General features: G+C 41.2%; 1 protein-coding gene across 2 annotated transcripts in view; it reads right to left on the reverse strand.

The window, feature by feature from the left end:
* The window catches only part of NIP7 (nucleolar pre-rRNA processing protein NIP7), a 73,634-nt gene that overhangs the window by 5,393 nt on the left and 51,542 nt on the right, over positions 1-16,699 (reverse strand). The window contains exons 5-6 of one of the 2 annotated variants that reach the window (XR_007147387.1): positions 16,479-16,584; positions 5,666-5,763 (exon numbers count right to left, since the gene is read on the reverse strand). Coding sequence is in view for 1 of the 2 variants with exons in the window: in XM_047835938.1 (XP_047691894.1) it covers positions 5,704-5,763 (60 nt within the window). In the remaining variant the exon portion in view is untranslated. Of the gene's footprint in view, positions 1-5,664; positions 5,764-16,478; positions 16,585-16,699 lie in introns of those variants that run through there. The other variant, XM_047835938.1, reaches the window with a different exon arrangement.

Consider the following 16,699-nt stretch of genomic DNA (forward strand, 5'->3'; position numbering starts at 1 on the left):
GAACAGGAAATTCTCAAGGAAAACACTGTGCGTGCTCCATGTGAATAGAGCAAGAAACAAGGATTCTGTCTCATTTTTTGCAGACATCAAATATACCTCCTGTGTTCTCATTCCTTCTTGCAGGGGCTGCAGGGGTCCCCTTTCCTGTTCCAGGCATGGAATACGATGAGGTGGCCCTCAAATTTGTTCTTGCCCTTCTTGATGTATTATGTTTCCCTGCCAGAGGGAAGACAAACTCTTAAAGCCATCATAGTCCAACACTCTTCTTCCCTTCCTAGGGTCAAGCCTGGGTCATCCAGTGTCAGGGAAGCTTCAGGAAGTTGATGCAAAGTTAGAAGCCCATATCCTCCAGGGTATGGTTTTGGGGAGGGTTTGCTTGCAAGCATCCTAGAGTTGTTCCAACCCTCAGTTCAGCCAGACCTCCCTGGCCTGTTGGGTGGACCCTCCTGGAGCTTACCCAGGACCATCCTACTCAGTCTTATGCCATTGGGGCCCAACCCCCAACAGCCCAGCCCAGTCTCATTTCTAGAAACGAAAGAAACAATCCCTGTGTAAATAGCCATTAACAGGGACGCTTTTCTACCCTGGGTTGATTTTCCTAGCCTCAGAACACCAACTTTTTTTTTTTCCTGCTGGTATATGTTAATTTATTCTTAACATGTAATAAATGCATTCACATGTTTCAAAAAGAAAAAAATGTGTGTATAAGTAGATGTGTGTGTCTATTTATAATAATGTGTATATAAATATAAGCAAATTACCCTTCATATGGGATGTATTGATTTACACACCTACCCACAATGTGTGAGGATGTGCGCTTTTATAAAATCTTACCAATAGTGTGTGTGATCAATAGACCAATAAAACAAAACAGAGTCTTAAAATACAATCAACGTATTGTAGGGGCAGTGTCCAGCTGGTTCATTTTTAGACATGTGATTCTTGATCTCAGATTCATGAGTTCAAACCCCATGATGGGACTAGGGATTACTTTAAAAAAAGAATAGAAGGGGCGCCTGGGTGGTTCAGTCAGTTAAGCGGCCGACTTCGGCTCAGGTCATGATCTCACGGTCCGTGAGTTCGAGCCCCGCGTCGGGCTCTGTGCTGACAGCTCAGAGCCTGGAGCCTGTTTCAGATTCTGTGTCTCCCTCTCTCTCTGCCCCTCCCCTGTTCATGCTCTGTCTCTCTCTGTCTCAAAAATAAATAAACGTTAAAAAAAAATTAAAAAAAAAAAGAATAGAAGATGAGGTAAAGGGGCGCCTGGGTGTCTCAGTCAGTTAAATGTCTGACTTCGGCTCAGCTCATGATCTCACGGTTTATGAGTTCGAGGCCCACATGGGGCTCTATGCTGATAGCTCAGAGCCTGGATCCTGCTTCAGATTCTGTGTCCCCCTCTCTCTCCCCTTCCCCCATTCATGCGCTGTCTCTCTGTCTCTCAAAAATGAATAAATGTTAAAAAAATTAAAAAAAAAAAAGAAGATGAGGTAAAAATGTTATCTTAAATCACTGAGGAAAAGGCGGGGGGGGCTTTTACAGTGCTGAAACAAAGTAATAATTAAATAATGTTTTTCCAGGAATTTTTCCAGAAAAAAAATTCTGGAAAATAATAATTTGGCTACATTTCCATTTGGCAGGAGAAACTCTAGCCCGATCAAAGATTTAAACATAAGAAATAAAAAAAAAAAAAAAAGACAATCGGGGAGCCTGGGTGGCTCAGTGGGTTAAGCGTCTGCCTTCATCTTGACACATGATCTTACGGTTTGTGAGTTCGAGCCCCATGTCAGGCTCTGTGCTGACAGCTCAGAGCCTGGTGCCTGCTTTGGAGTCTATGTCTCCCTCTCTCTCTGCCCCTCTCTGCCCCTCATTCTGTCTGTCTCTCTCTCTCTCAAAAATAAATAAACATTAAAAAAAAATCATCATGTTTCCATAAACACAATTTCCTTTAGGATGGTTTTGCCCTAGGAATTCTCCAATTGTCTTTGGTCAATGGCCTTTATCCAGTCTGTTGAGGATGAGTAGCAAGGCACATAAAGTTACTTTGTGATTAGATTAACTGCTAATATATTTTTAAGATCCTCTTTATTAAGATATTATTTATGTGCACTAATATACTTTGTATTAACCATCATCCACATGTATTTAAGTAGAAACTTTCTCATGGGTGAGGCTGGAGAAGTAAACAATGGCTATGGATTAACTGATAATTTTTTTTAAGATCTATTTATTGGGGTGCCTGGGTGGCTTGGTCGGTTAAGCGTCCAACTTCGGCTCAGGTCATGATCTCACGGTCCGTGGGTTCGAGCCCCGCGTCGGGCTCTAGGCTGACAGCTCAGAGCCTGGAGCCTGTTTCAGATTCTGTGTCTCCCTCTCTCTGCTCCTCCTCTGTTCATGCTCTGTCTCTCTCTGTCTCAAAAATAAATAAACGTTAAAAAATATTAAAAAAAAAAAAAAGATCTATTTATTTATTTCTGTGAGTAATCTCTACACCCAACATGAGGCCCGAACTCACAATCCCTAGATCAAGAGTCACATGCTATTCCAACTAAGCCAGCCAGGAGCCCCTAAATGGTAAATTAAAAAATTAAGATAAGGGACAGTAGAAGGGGCAATTTTTTAATTTAATTTTTTAAGTCCCTAATACGTTCACATAGTTCAGAACTTAAAAAAAAAAAAAGTAAACATCTCAATAAAAAGTCTCCTGCCCACCTTTTCTCCCCATTTTCCATCCACCCACCCCAGATTATTATTTAATAATTTTTGTGTGTAACCATCCTGAGTTTCTCCATGAAAATGCTCGTAAATATAAATATTTACACTTAGCTTACTAACTTTTATAGAAAGAGTAGCAAAAAAACATACAGTTCTGTATCTTGGTTTTTTTGTTTGTTTGTTTGACTTAATGACATCTTAGAAATCTTTACATACTAATACATAGATAGCTTCCTCATTTGTTTTTACAAGCTGGATAGTTTTCCATAGTTAATATTCATTGTTTGATATGAATGTTTCATAATTTAACTGGTCTCCTACTGATGGAGATTTAGATTTCCAGTCTTTTGAAATTACAAACAATGCTGTAATTAATAACCTAGATCTTACATCATTATATACATGTAGAAGAAGAAATGGGACTTCTAGGTCAAAAGCATACACATTTGTAGGGTTAGCAATTTGCACCAGTTTATATTTTCACTGGCAATGATGTAAATGACTGCTTCCTCACACACCCACAGATAGAGTATGTTATCAAAGTGTTTGAATTTTACCAACCTGACATTTAACTTGAAAAAATAAAAATTTTAAGTTTATTTATTTATTTTGAGAGAGAGAGAGAGAGAGAGAGAGAGAGAGAGAGAGAGAGTAAACATGAGTGGGGAAAGGGCAGAGGGAGAGGGAGAGAGAGAATCCCATACACAGAGCCTGACTTGGGGCTCGATCTCATGAATGGTGGGATCATGACCTAAGCTGAAACCAAGAGTCAAATGCTTAACTAACTGAGCCACCCAGGTGCCCCACAAATCTGGCATTTTAATAAATGATATCACACTATAGTTTTGATTTGTGTTACTCTTCTTATGTGTGAGGTTGAACATCTATATAGTTAAGATTCAGAAAGGAATTTATCAACTTTCTATCTAGATCAACTCCTGAAAAATAATCCTAATAGCCAAGAATTTCTTTTGAGATGAGGTATTTTATTTCCTACATGCCAAGCATGAGTCTACCTTAGGGGATATTCCCTCTACCTGGAATGGTCTCCCACTCTGATTTCACATTCAGATTATATCTCTCTAATTTCAAGTTAAATGTCACCCCCTTGGTGAAGCTTATGTGAGCTGCCTCATCATAAGTGGCTATCCATCCTGTTTTCTTTCTCTCCATAGAACTCATGGCTACACATAATATTTTTCTGATTTATATGTTGATTGATCTGTTTGCACACCATGGTTGTCCCATTATTTTGGCACATAGTAGGTGCTTAATAACTATCTGTTGAATAGATAAATGCCCAGCTTCTGGAATGAGGGAGAAGGGGTTAAGTTTCTAAATAGAGTTTTCTGAAACTTGAGTGTGGGAAAGGAATTTGGCCTTGCCACTGGATTAAGAATGCCTACAGGCAGCCCCTAACCCTGGAACTTTATTCTTAAAGCATTTTAACTTCATGCTAACTTTGAGCCGTGGACGTGAGACCCACCCATGGTTAAGTTCAGGTTAGGTTTGGGACACTGGGATATTTTCTTTCATCCATAATCACTGGATCAAGGCCTATAAATCAAATAGTTAAGACACAAAACACAAACAAGGTCGTAATTTGTTTCTTCCTGCCCTCTGTTTTTCTTGGCATGGAAAAACTCAAGCTTTTCCTGACTGGGGATGGGTAATGACACTGGGGGGTGATTCATTAAAAGTGGCCTGAGTAACTGGCCTTTTATTTCTTCTCATTCTTTCCTTTTATTGTCCCAATTCATGTAAGGAAACAAATTGAATAAAATAATTCTCTTGCTGATAAAGAACTTTCCCTTGACTCTTTGTTCATTTGCAGTTATATGTTCCCAGAATCAAAATCTTAGTGCTAGGGAGGCCAAAGTGGCTAAGGGTAGAAGCAGTGTATATTTCTAATAGAGAAGGAAGGCCAAGAATCCTGGCTTTTTTTTTTTTTTTTTTTTCCTAGAGAGAAAGAGAGAGCGTGCTCAGAAGGGACAGAGAGAGAAGGAGAGAGAGAGAATCCCAAGCAGGCTCCATGCTGTCAGCGTGGGGCCCCATGTAGGGCTCAATCTCACAAACCGTGAGAGCATGACCTGAGCTGAAATCAAGAGTAGGATGTTTAACCGACTGAGTCACCCCGGTGCCCCAAGAACCCTGGCTCTGGAAGCCACTGCTTTTACCTCCTCTTCTTAACAAAGCTGCCTATTCTATTAGAAAAGTGTTCCAGTCCCCAGGGAATCTAGCAGGAGTTAGGGAGTCCCTCATCTCTAAACTGGGTGTCACAGTATCAGTACTTTCCTCTCAAACGAGTGCCTTTAATGTCAACCATTCCTAAGGCCAGAAAAGAGAAAAGACAGCGATAACAACTAAAAATATTCAATTTCATAGTATTCAATTCAAAATATTCAATTTCATAGAGCATAATACCAAGAGAAATAGCAGAGTATACTATATTCATCTTTTACACTCCACACTGCTGTTTTATTTGAAGTATTTTTATGTTTTTGTAAATAAAGAATAAATTCTAAAATATGTAAAAAAAAAAAAAAAACAAGGCTGGACAATAATCGACCAAAAGGCTAACAATAGCTATATCAGGGTTGAGGGCTTGGAGTCTATTTTCATTTTCACGTTTGTCCTCGTCTGAATCTTTTTAGTTCTTTTCACAGATTGTGCATTACTTTTGTGATTAAAAAGAAGTAATAATAAAATGTGCTTTTATTTAAGTTGGTTTGTGCGCCCTGACCTCCTGCACCTCTCTGTGGAAGCGGAGCAATTTATTTTCCAAGAGGTGGGCATAGAAGGGCACGAGTGGGACTGCAATCCGGGTCAGGGCGAGGCTGTGGAAAAATACCAGTGATGCCTCACGCTCAGCACGGCTCTGGTGAAGGCCACTAGTAAGTCACCCCTCCTTCATTCTCTTCCCCCTCCATGTGCAATAATCGCAGTTCCTCTCACCTGTTGTCGTAAATCTGTTGTACATCTCTGAGCCTGCTCCTAGCGCCCCACCATCCCTGTGGATTCCCAAGGCAAGCAGCTCCTCCATGGGGGACGCGTCTAGGAAAGAGAGAGCGAGAAGATGAATCTGTGGTTCTCTGATGTTCTAAATTGGTGGTTCTTCCTGACTTTCGAGAAGGGACCTCAAAAGACAACATGCCTCCTACCGACGGAGGCTCTGGTCAATTAGGGGTCTAGGTAGTCAGGAGATGGATTATCTGCTAATATGGCTAGATGCTCGGTTGGAGAATGTGGCTCAGTAGGATTCCTTGTACCCTAATGAAACAGACTTTCCTACCAATCCCGGGCAGCAGTGAACAAGGCACCCTCCCTGTGAGGAGTGAGACAAGAACTTGTGCTCCCTCCCAGGATCATAGTCCCAAGACACTAGGAAGAGGAATACACTGGTGACTCATGCCTGGTTTCTCCTAGTGTTCCTCCTTCCCTAAGTGCAGAAGGAGAGAGGCAAAAAGAGGGGCCTGGACATGAGTGCTGATGACCCTCTACAGGAAAGAAATACGTGGAGTGGGAAGAAAGCATTCTCCTCTCCCAAAGTTCTTACTATTTCTTGGATTATAGAACACTTTGAGGATATGAAGCAAGCTATAAACCACCACCTCAGAAAAGTGCACATATGTCCTGGACTTTGCTGGTAATGGTTTATATCTGCCTGTCTTTCCCTTTCTTCTAGAACCCCCATTTTCCTCAGAAGAACTGTTCCTCTTCTAGTATATGTGAAGCTATGCAAGCTGTCAATCAGTATGTTCCACCTCCCCTTGCTTACAGGTGGGACATGTGATCCAATCTATTCAATCAGAGAAGCTCATGTCCCTGTGGCACGGGGTGGGGCGGGGGGGTGGTGCACGTTGGGGAAGACCCCTTGTTATTAAAGGAATATTAAAGTGGAGAAAAGTAAAGCCTGGGGCTGTCCATCGCTATTTTGTCTGACTAGTGGAGTCTCAAGAGTGGAGGCCAACAAGGGGTGCCTGGCTGGCTCAGTCTGAAAAGCATGGGACTCTTGATCTCCCAGTTGTGAGTTCTAGCCCCAGGGTGGGTGTATAGAGATTACTTAAAAATGAAAAATCTTAAAAAAAAAAAAAAAAAGGAATAGAGGCCAACAAAGTGGAAAGGTGCCCTCAGGACAGTGTTAAACCCTTGAATCTAGTCACAAAGAAAACCTAAACATAAATGAACCACATAATTTCCTTTTTTTTTTCTTTCCCCTCAAGCTAGTGTGTGAGGTAGGTTTCTGTACCTTGCAACATATGTGCCCACATAATAGAACTTGGCCTCCACTTTCCAGGGGTGGGCAGACTCTGAAGCCCAGGCCTCCACTGGCCATTCAGAGCCCTGTTAGCGGTACCCCTTATACATTTGAAAATTGATCAAGTGAGGTAAGAGATTCAGATACATCAGATTACTGCATTTGGGGAGGCAGTACTTCCTTCTTCATGTTGGCTCCATTTCCGCCTCGCAGCGCCTCGAAAACCCCAAACCCCACCGAAAGCACCAGCCAGAGGGCACACAGCTGGAGAGAAAACAGGCAGTGTGGGTGTGTTGGAATGCAGGAGATTCTGGGAGGAAGAGGAAGACACTGGCGACTCATGCCCAGCTTCACCTGAAAAATTCGTACTGTATTATATAACTTAAAAAAAAAAATCTCTTTCAACTGCAAAATTTCAAAATTCTTTCCCCAAATCTCAAGAATGTAAAAAAAATCTCCAACTCCCCAAATTAGGATTTGTACCGCTGGCATGAGCTTTTCCCCTCAAGACCATATAGATTGGCTTTCCCATGGATTTAGGATCAAAGGGCTCCTTCGGGTTATGTATTCCTTTGAAACAAATTCAAAGGCATGCATTTCCAAAGTGCAGGGGGAGCTGAAAAGCCTTCATCCTTGCTGAATGAATCAGCATCCTGGGAGCACAGGTGACGCGTCCTGACCCATCCCTTCACTGTCTGATAAGCCCAAAGGTCATAGCTCTGAACTTGACCCCACTTTTCCTTCTTCCTGCCCCTTTTCTGGGTTTTCTGATAAGGTGCCCTAAGTCAGCTGTGACACTGTTTTCTCTCTCTGCAAACATAGTCCCCAGGGCGTGCACTCTGCCTGTGAGCTCCCCAGCTGCTTCCAGCTCTCCCTCTGCCCACAGCCCTTTAATTGCTGCATTCCAACAAATTAGCCATGTGACAGAAGATTATTTTTAACTTCAATAGAGCAGCTCCCTCTCTTTTAATATATCATGCTTGGCCCACATTCCCTCGGTGAAAAGGGCACCATCGGCTACTTCTGAGAACTTTTAATTACTCCAATTGTTTGCAAACCTCTTAGAAGCTTGGGGGGAAAAAATTTCTTCTCCTTTCCCAGTTTTCCCATTTCCTATTTAACGGGAGCTGAGGCTGAGTCCAACCTGGAGACTTACCAGCTTCAACAGGTCTCCTCAAATCTCCTCCAGCCCCCTCTACCTGTCCTCCTCCACAGGACTTTTCTTCCTTCCTTCCTTCCTTCCTTCCTTCCTCTCTCTCTCTCTCTCTCTCTCTCTCTTTCTCTCTCTTTCTTTCAAGTGCAAATCCACTGGGAGAATGAAGGGAGGGCAAGTTCCAGAGTCACAGGAACTGCATCCCAATGACACATGGAGCCTGGAAGGCAGCAGGAATGGACAGGGGTTGGTGCCTGTGGCCTTAGGAAGACTGAGCCCTCAGCATCTGCTAGGTCTTGGGATCCTGCAAAAGGGTCCTAATGATTGAGCTGATTCTGAGTCTAAGCCTTCCAAATTTGAGTAAACCACACAGACCAATGAGCATCTCATTGACCATCACATGGACTAAAAGCCTTCTCCAATTTTTCTGAATGTTCTAAGTCCATGATACTTCTCTAATCTCAGGAGGCCAAGTGGGCTATGTGGCCAGAAATGATTGGTATTGTATCAACTACCTTCACCTAGAAAGGTAGAGATCGAGTTTCATTTTGAGTCTCCCAAAAACCGAGAAATGTGCAATTTCTTTTACCTGAGATTTGCAAAGTAATTAAAATAGGTTCTATCAGTATGGAATCATTCCAGATATTATCTATGCTTTATGCATTTTGATGCACAGTGAATTATAAAGAGATAGGTGTGTGTGTGTGTGTGTGTGTGTGTGTGTGTGTGTATGTGACAGAGAGAGAAAGAGAGAGAGAGAGAGAGACAGAGAGACAGACAGAATGGGGGTGGTTGTGTATTAGTAAAAGGGAAGAAAAAGTGTTCCAGGCAGTAGGAACAGCATATATGCAAGCTGTTGGGTAGGAAAAAGCAGTGTGTTTTGGGAATTTTAAAAAGCCAATGTGACTAGAATCTACAGAGAGTAACACATTATGCTCCAAGAGCCCAGTTCTTTGAACTTTTTAAAATTGAGGTATATTTTACCTAAAATTAAATGCTAATATTTTAGTGTATAGATCAGTGAGTTTTGACAACTGCAAACGCTGCCACCCAAATCCAGATTCAAACTTTTCCAAGTCTTCAGAAAGTTCCCTAGTACCCCTGTCTAGTCAATGCCCCAACCTCGGGCAGCTGCTATTCTGATTTCTATCACCACAAATTTAACTTGTTTGTCCTTGATTTAGCAGCATATAAATGGGATCATACAGTATGTGTTTTTTTGTGTGCACTTCTTTCTACAATACATCATCTGGATTGTTCCAACAGTTCCAATCTGTATGGTGTTTTTCTGTTGGATTTACAGGAATATGTGGTGATAAGGTCAAGCCTAACCAGAACAACTTCATTAATGATAGATTTCCCTAGCATGGGTTCAAGTCACCTGTCATAGACCACAGTAATGCCATTGAGACGTGGCAAGGCACTTTTTATTTTAAAAAGGTTGGCAACAGGGAGCCTGGGTTGCTCACATGGTTAAACGTCCAACTTCGGCTCAGGTCATGATCTCGCGGTTCACGGGTTCGAGCCCCACGTTGGGCTCTATGCTGACAGCTCAGAGCCTGGAGTCTAGTTCAGATTTTGTGTTTCTCTCTCTTTCTGTTTCTCCCCCATTCGTGCTCTCTCTCTTTCTCAAAAATAAATAAATATTAAAAAAAAAAAAAAAAGGTTGGCAAATGTACCTCACCCTTTGATCCAGCCATTCTGGATTTAGGAGTTTCTCTTACAGATAGATATCCTCACACATGTGTCACATGATATTTGTGGATGAGTATGAATGAAAGGATTATTTTTCATTGTCAAGGATTAGAAACAAACTTATAAACATCCGTAGGGATCTGATTAAGTAAATAGTAAGTAATCCAGACAATGGAACACTAAATGGTCATGAGAAAAAAATGAGGAGTTTCCTCAGGTCCTGAAACGAGATGCTCTCCAAAATGAAAATAGCCAGGTGCAGAAGAGCATGTGTACTCATTCGCTTACTAAACAGATTTTTAGGGAGAGACTGCAATGTTCCAGACACCATGCTACATGCCGAAGATACAACATTATACAGAATAAAATCCCAGGGTGCCTGGCTGGCTCTGTCAGTAGAACATGCAACTCTTGATCTCAGGGTTGTGAGTTCAAGTCCTACATTGGGTGTAGAGCTTACTTAAAAAAATTAAAATCTTAAAAAAAAAAAGAATAAAATCCCTTCTCTCATGGAACTTGCTTTCTAGTGGCAGGGGTGGTAGAAAAAAATAAACAAATGAAAAATGTATTTGTATAGTGTGTTATCATTAATGTAAAATGAAAGAACGAAAGGGGGGGAAGAAAACTTAAATGTGTTCTTTTATTTTATTTATTTATTTATTTATTTATTTATTTTTAATGTTTATTTATATTTGAGAAAGAGAGAGAGACAGAGCGCAAACAGGGGAGGGGATGAGAGAGACGGAGTCAGAACCTGATGTAGGCTCCAGGCTCTGAGCTGTCAGCACAGAGCCCGACACAGGACTTGAACTCATGAGCTGTGAGATCATGACCTGAGCCGAAGTAGGACGCTTAACCACCTGAGCCACTCAAGCACCCCCGTATTTTTCTTATTTTTTTTAAGATTTTATTTTTAAGTAATCTCTACACTCAATCTGGGGCCCAACTCATCACTCCAAGATCAAGAGCCACAAGCTCCACCCACTGAGCCAGCCAAGTGCCCCACAAATGTGTTCTTTTAATTCTGCACAAAGTATCTATCTCAGAAAAGACACGCCAGAAACTGGTACGACAGAGGAAGGGAGCTAGGAAGCTGCAGGATGAAGACAGAACAAATGTCATTTAATGTTCTGTGTATCTTCTGACTTTAAATTATTGAAAGGGTTATCTAATCCAGAATTAATGAATATAATTACAATATTTTGATCAAGTTGGAAGAAGTGTTTGGCAGCATTGCCCAGCACCTGGGCCCTCAAGTGGTGGGAAATGCCTTACGGCTTTTTAATCACGGCAGGAGGAAAGGGCTGGCCCCCAGCTGTCACTCACTGCAGTCATGAACCAAGTCATGGCATCACTCTGGTAAGATAAAAGAGGCACCGAGAGGACAGAAGGAAACAAAATCAGTCTTCAGTCACATATGCTTCATGGGTATTTATAAAAGCCTTAGGCAGCTCCTTCCTAAATTTGAATTAATGTCAAAAGAGAATCATTTCAGGAAGTATGAGTTCCTCTCTTCAAACTTTTTGGGACCATCCCACTCTGGTATGAATCGCATAGAGCCAAGTTCATTCACAGGGAACATCTGTGGGGGAGACGGGAAGCACAATAAAGAAACCATCTGACACTGAACATGGACATCATTGTCTTTTTTCCCAGCTTCCCTTGGGACATCCATTTGTTTGGTTGTGTGGGAAGGAAAGTCTATAAAATGTTTCTGGTTATTATTTCAGTTTATTCATATAACATGTAAAAAATGGCAATTTGGAAAAGGAGCTTCACTGAGATATACATTCTTTGTGCATGTTTGTATTGCAGAAGCTTCACAGAGTTGTTGGAAGGTGGCTTTGTGGCTCCTTGTGGTTTTTAGTTAACCAAAATGATTTAAAAAAAAAAAGTTTTGCTTTGAATATCAAGTTTGTAATTATTTATCTTATCTCACAATAAATTACCTCTTTCAAAATCCTACCATTATTTTTCTTATATTTTTATTAACTTTTAATTACTAGTTAATACAGGAATACATTCTGGGGCGCCTGGATGGCTCAGTCGATTAAACGTCTGACTTCAGCTCAGATCATAAACTTGTAGTTCGTGAGTTTGAGCCCCACGTCGGGCTCTGTGCTGACAGCTCAGAGCCTGGAACCTGCTTGGGATTCTGTGTCTCCCTCTTTCTATGCCCCTTCCCTACTCATATTCTCTCTCTCCCTCTCTCTCTCTTTAATGAATAAACATTAAATTATTTTTAATAAAATAAGTAGTACTTTCTTCTTTTTTAAAAAAAAAGAGTGTTGCAGATAAAGTTTTGGTTCTCTTTAATCATTTTCCATAATGCTAATTTAATTGGCCTCAAGTATGGCTGGCAAATAATTACTTTATCATAGTGATTTTAATATGCAGCAAAGTGTGAGAATCACTTGTCTAACTGATTTAGGACTCCAATGTTTGGACACTCAACCCCCTGACATGATGGGAAATACATATTTTTAAAAATACAAGAAATAGTTTTCGTTTTTTAAGTGAAGGATGAGATTTGCCTTTCAAAATAGATTGCATTTTAGCAGAAAATTTCACTGCGTAAATAAAAAGCCAATATGCATTTCTAGAATAGAGTCTGGGGACAATGAGACCCTAAACTCACCATATAAAAGTTGTCATTGTTGTGGGCATGTTGCACCTCTGTAGATTATTACGATGTGGCTGGAGACTGGGGATTGAGGAAGAACTGACTGAAGAAGTTTCTTGGCTAGAGAAAGAGAGGGCTGTAAAAGACCCTTGTGAAAGAGTCAGGCTGAGACTCTTAAGTTCTGTGTTGTCCAACATGGTAGCCACCAACCACACATGGTTATTTAATCTTAAATTTAAGTGAATTGAAATGAAATCAAAAGTTAAGTTCCTCAGTCATGCTAGCCACATTTCAAGCACTCAATAGCCACATATAACTAGTGGTTACCATATTGGATGTAAGTATAGAATATTTCCCTCATTAAAGAAAGCTCTATGGCACAGTGCTACTCTAGAAATAATTGTATGTGGTCTTACCTAGTAGCTAGTTTTAAATGTTCATTCATGCAAAAATGAACTATTGGGACCTCATCAAAATAAAAAACTTCTGCACAGCAAAGAAACAATCAGCAAAATTAAAAGGTAACCGACAGAATGGGAGAAGATATTTGCAAATGACATATCAGATAAAGGGTCAGTATCCAAAATCTATAAAGAACCTATCAAACTCAACACCCAAAAAACAAATAATCTAGTGAAGAAAGGGGCAAAAGACATGAATAGACACTTCTCCAAAGAAGACATCCAGATGGCCAACCGACACATTAAAAAATGCTCAACATCTCTCATCATCAGGGAAATACAAAGCAAAACCACAATGAGATACCACCTCACACCTATCAGAATGGTTAACATGAACAACTCAGGCAACCACAGATGTTGGCGAGGATGCAGAGAAAGAGGATCTCTTTTGCATTGTTGGTGGGAATGCAAGCTGGTGCAGCCACTCTGGAAAACAGTGTGGAGGTTCCTCCAAAAACTAAAAATAGAACTACCCTATGACCCAGCAATTGCACTACTAGGCATTTATCCAAGGGATACAGGAGTGCTATTTCAAAGGAGCACATGCAACCCAATGTTTATAGCAGCACTATCAACAACAGCCAAAGTATGGAAAGAGCCCAAATGTCCATCCATGGATGAATGGATAAAGAAGATGTGGTATATAAATACAATGGAGATTACTTGGCAATCAAAAAGAATGAAATCTTGCCATTTGCAACTATGTGGATGAAACTAGAGGGTATTATGCTAAATGAAATTAGTCAGTCAGAGAAAGACAAAAATCATATGACTTCACTCATATGAGGACTTTAAGATGCAAAACAGATGAACATAAGGGAAGGGAAGCAAAAATAATATAAAAACAGGGAGGGGGACAAAACAGAAGAGACTCATAAATACGGAGAACAAACTGAGGGTTACGGGAGGGGTTGTGGGAGGAGGGATGGGTTAAATGGGTAAGGGGCACTAAGGAATATACTCCTGAAATCATTGTTGCACTATATTCTGACTAAATTGGATGTAAATTTTAAAAAAATGTTCATTCATGAAATGTAATCACTTGCTTTATTACCAAGCCTTCAACTAAGTTTTAAAGACATGAATAGACATTTTTCCAAAGAAGACATCAGATGGCTAATAGACACATGAAAACATGCTCAACATCACTCATCATCAGGGAAATACAAATCACAACCACAATAAGATACCATCTCACACCTGTCAGAATGGCTAACATTTACAACTCAGGCAACCACAGATGTTGGTGAGGATGTGGAGAAAAAGGATCTCTTTTGCCCTGCTGGTGGGAATGCAAACTGGGGCAGCCACTCTGGAAACAGTATGGAGGTGCCTCAAAAAGTTAAAAATAGAACTACCCCATGACCCAGCGATTGCACTACTAGGTATTTATCCAAGGGATACCGGTGTGCTGTTTCGAAGGGACACATGCACCCCAATGTTTATAGCAGCACTATCCACAATAGCCAAAGTATGGAAAGAGCCCAAATGTCCATCCATGGATGAATGGATAAAGAAGATGTGGCATACATATACAGTAACATATAATGGAATATCACTCGGCGATCAAAGAGAATGAAATCTTGCCATTGGCAGCAATGTAGATGAAACTAGAGTGTATTATGCTAAGCAAAGTAAGTCAGAGAAAGACAAATATCATATGATTTCACTCATATGTGGAATTTAAGATACAAAACAGATAAACATAAGGGAAGGAAAAATAGTATAAAAAGAGAGAGGGAGAGAAACCATAAGAGACTCTTAAATACAGAGAACAAACTGAGGGTTGCTGATGAGGTGTTGGTGGGGGGGATTGGCTAAATGGGTGAGGGGCATTAAGGAGGACACTTGTTGGGATGAGCACTGGTAAGTGATTAAATCAGTAAATTCTATTCCTGAAATCATTATTACACTGTATGTTAACAAACTTGGATTTGAATATAAAAAAATATAACAGCTAATGTGTCGCCTGGGTGGCTCAGTCGGTTAAGCGTCCGACTTCAGTTCAGGTCACGATCTCGCGGTCCGTGAGTTCGAGCCCCGCGTCGGGCTCTGGGCTGATGGCTCAGAGCCTGGAGCTTGCTTCCGATTCTGTGTCTCCCTCTCTCTCTGACCCTCCCCCGTTCATGCACTGTCTCTCTCTGTCTCAAAAATAAATTTAAAAAATTTAAAAAATATATATATAACAGCTAAATGTAACAGCTAATATTCATTGAATAACAGCTAAAAAAAATATAACAGCTAAAATGTAACAGCTAATATTAATTGAATACTTATATATTGGTCAGTTTTCTTAGTGGCAGACAACACGTTTCACTCTTATCAATTTAAGCACAAAGAGATTTATTGAAGGGTATGGAGAGTTCACAGAATCATTAGGAAAGTTAAGAAATATGCTCTAGGGGCTCCCAGGTGGCTCAGTCGGTTAAGCATCTGACTTCGGCTCAGGTCATGATCTCACGGTTTGTAAGTTCGAGCCCCACATCGGACTCTGTGCTGACAGCTCGGAGTCTGGAGCCTGCTTCAGATTCTGTGTCTCCCTCTCTCTCTGCCTCCCCCCCCACACACACACACTTGTGCTCTGTCTCTCTCTGTCTCTGAAAAATGAATAAATGTAAAAAAAAAAAGAAAAAGAAAAGAAATATGCTCTAGACTAAACATCCAGGAATGACTTCCAAAATTATACTGGAGAACGGGGTTGACAAGCAAGCTGCAGCCTCGGCCACCATCCAGAAGATTCAGAACTGCTAAGCTGCCACCATCAGCTGCTGGCTCCAGAATAATGTTGCCTTTGCCATGAGCAGCACCAGCAAAATGGATGCTTCACACCTGCCTCTCCTTCAACAGAGTTCAGAGCTCTCACTCTACAGAACTCCACAGAGTTCACATTTGTCTCACACAAATGGCATCTAAATCACAAACAAAATCGGAGCTGCAAGGGAGTTTGAGAAATGTACCAAGTATTTAGCTTCCTAAGCTAGAAAGAAATTGGAATGGATTTTGAAAGAACCAGTCTAAAGTATCTGCCACAACTCGCCATGTGCCAAGTCCAGTAAACATGTCTGATCTCATTTCATTCCTACAAGAATTCAGTGAGGAAGGCCCTATAATTATCCCCATTTGACCGATGAGGACACTATGGTAAATGGTGGGACTCATAGGATGATCTTAATTGTGCTTTTCAAGTTAAAGGAGCCCTCTGTCCACTCTAACTAAAGGAAGCACCGAAGGGACAGCTGCCTGGAGAAGCCAGGATGGAAGATGACAACCCACAAGAAGAAAGCAGCAGTCCCAAGGTGACAAAGGACAGCCAGAATGAATCTGAGAACTCAGGAGTGGTGCCAGATCCATGCCAGATTCCAGAGTCCCTGCTCTCCACAAGTCCGTGCTGCCCCCAATGGGAAGAACCAGAACTTACCCACACGTGACAAAGACTAAGAACACTTTCTTGGTTACATTTCAACAGCCCCAGTTATATCTGTGACACAGAGGGCAGTGCAAAGTAAAGAACTCAGCAGGGAAGGCTTCCAGACGGAGGTGAGTTTTCAGTTGGTTTTAGAGAAGTGTTAGCTTACGTACATCTGTCAGAAGGCAGAGGCTTCAGATGAAAGAACTCACGTGTCTCACGCCAAGACTCAGGGCTGAAGCGGGCAGCCACTGTAGCATATCAGACCAACGTCCTTGCCTGAGGAGGAAGGAGGTGGGTCAGTGTTTAGGAGAAAACAATAAAGAAGCTGGTTGGGAAGGGAACTGATTGCAGGATAAAATCACATGAAACCCTACCTATGATTATAGCTATA

The sequence above is a fragment of the Prionailurus viverrinus genome, chromosome E2 (genome assembly GCF_022837055.1).
Source record: "Prionailurus viverrinus isolate Anna chromosome E2, UM_Priviv_1.0, whole genome shotgun sequence".
NCBI lineage: Eukaryota > Metazoa > Chordata > Mammalia > Carnivora > Felidae > Prionailurus > Prionailurus viverrinus.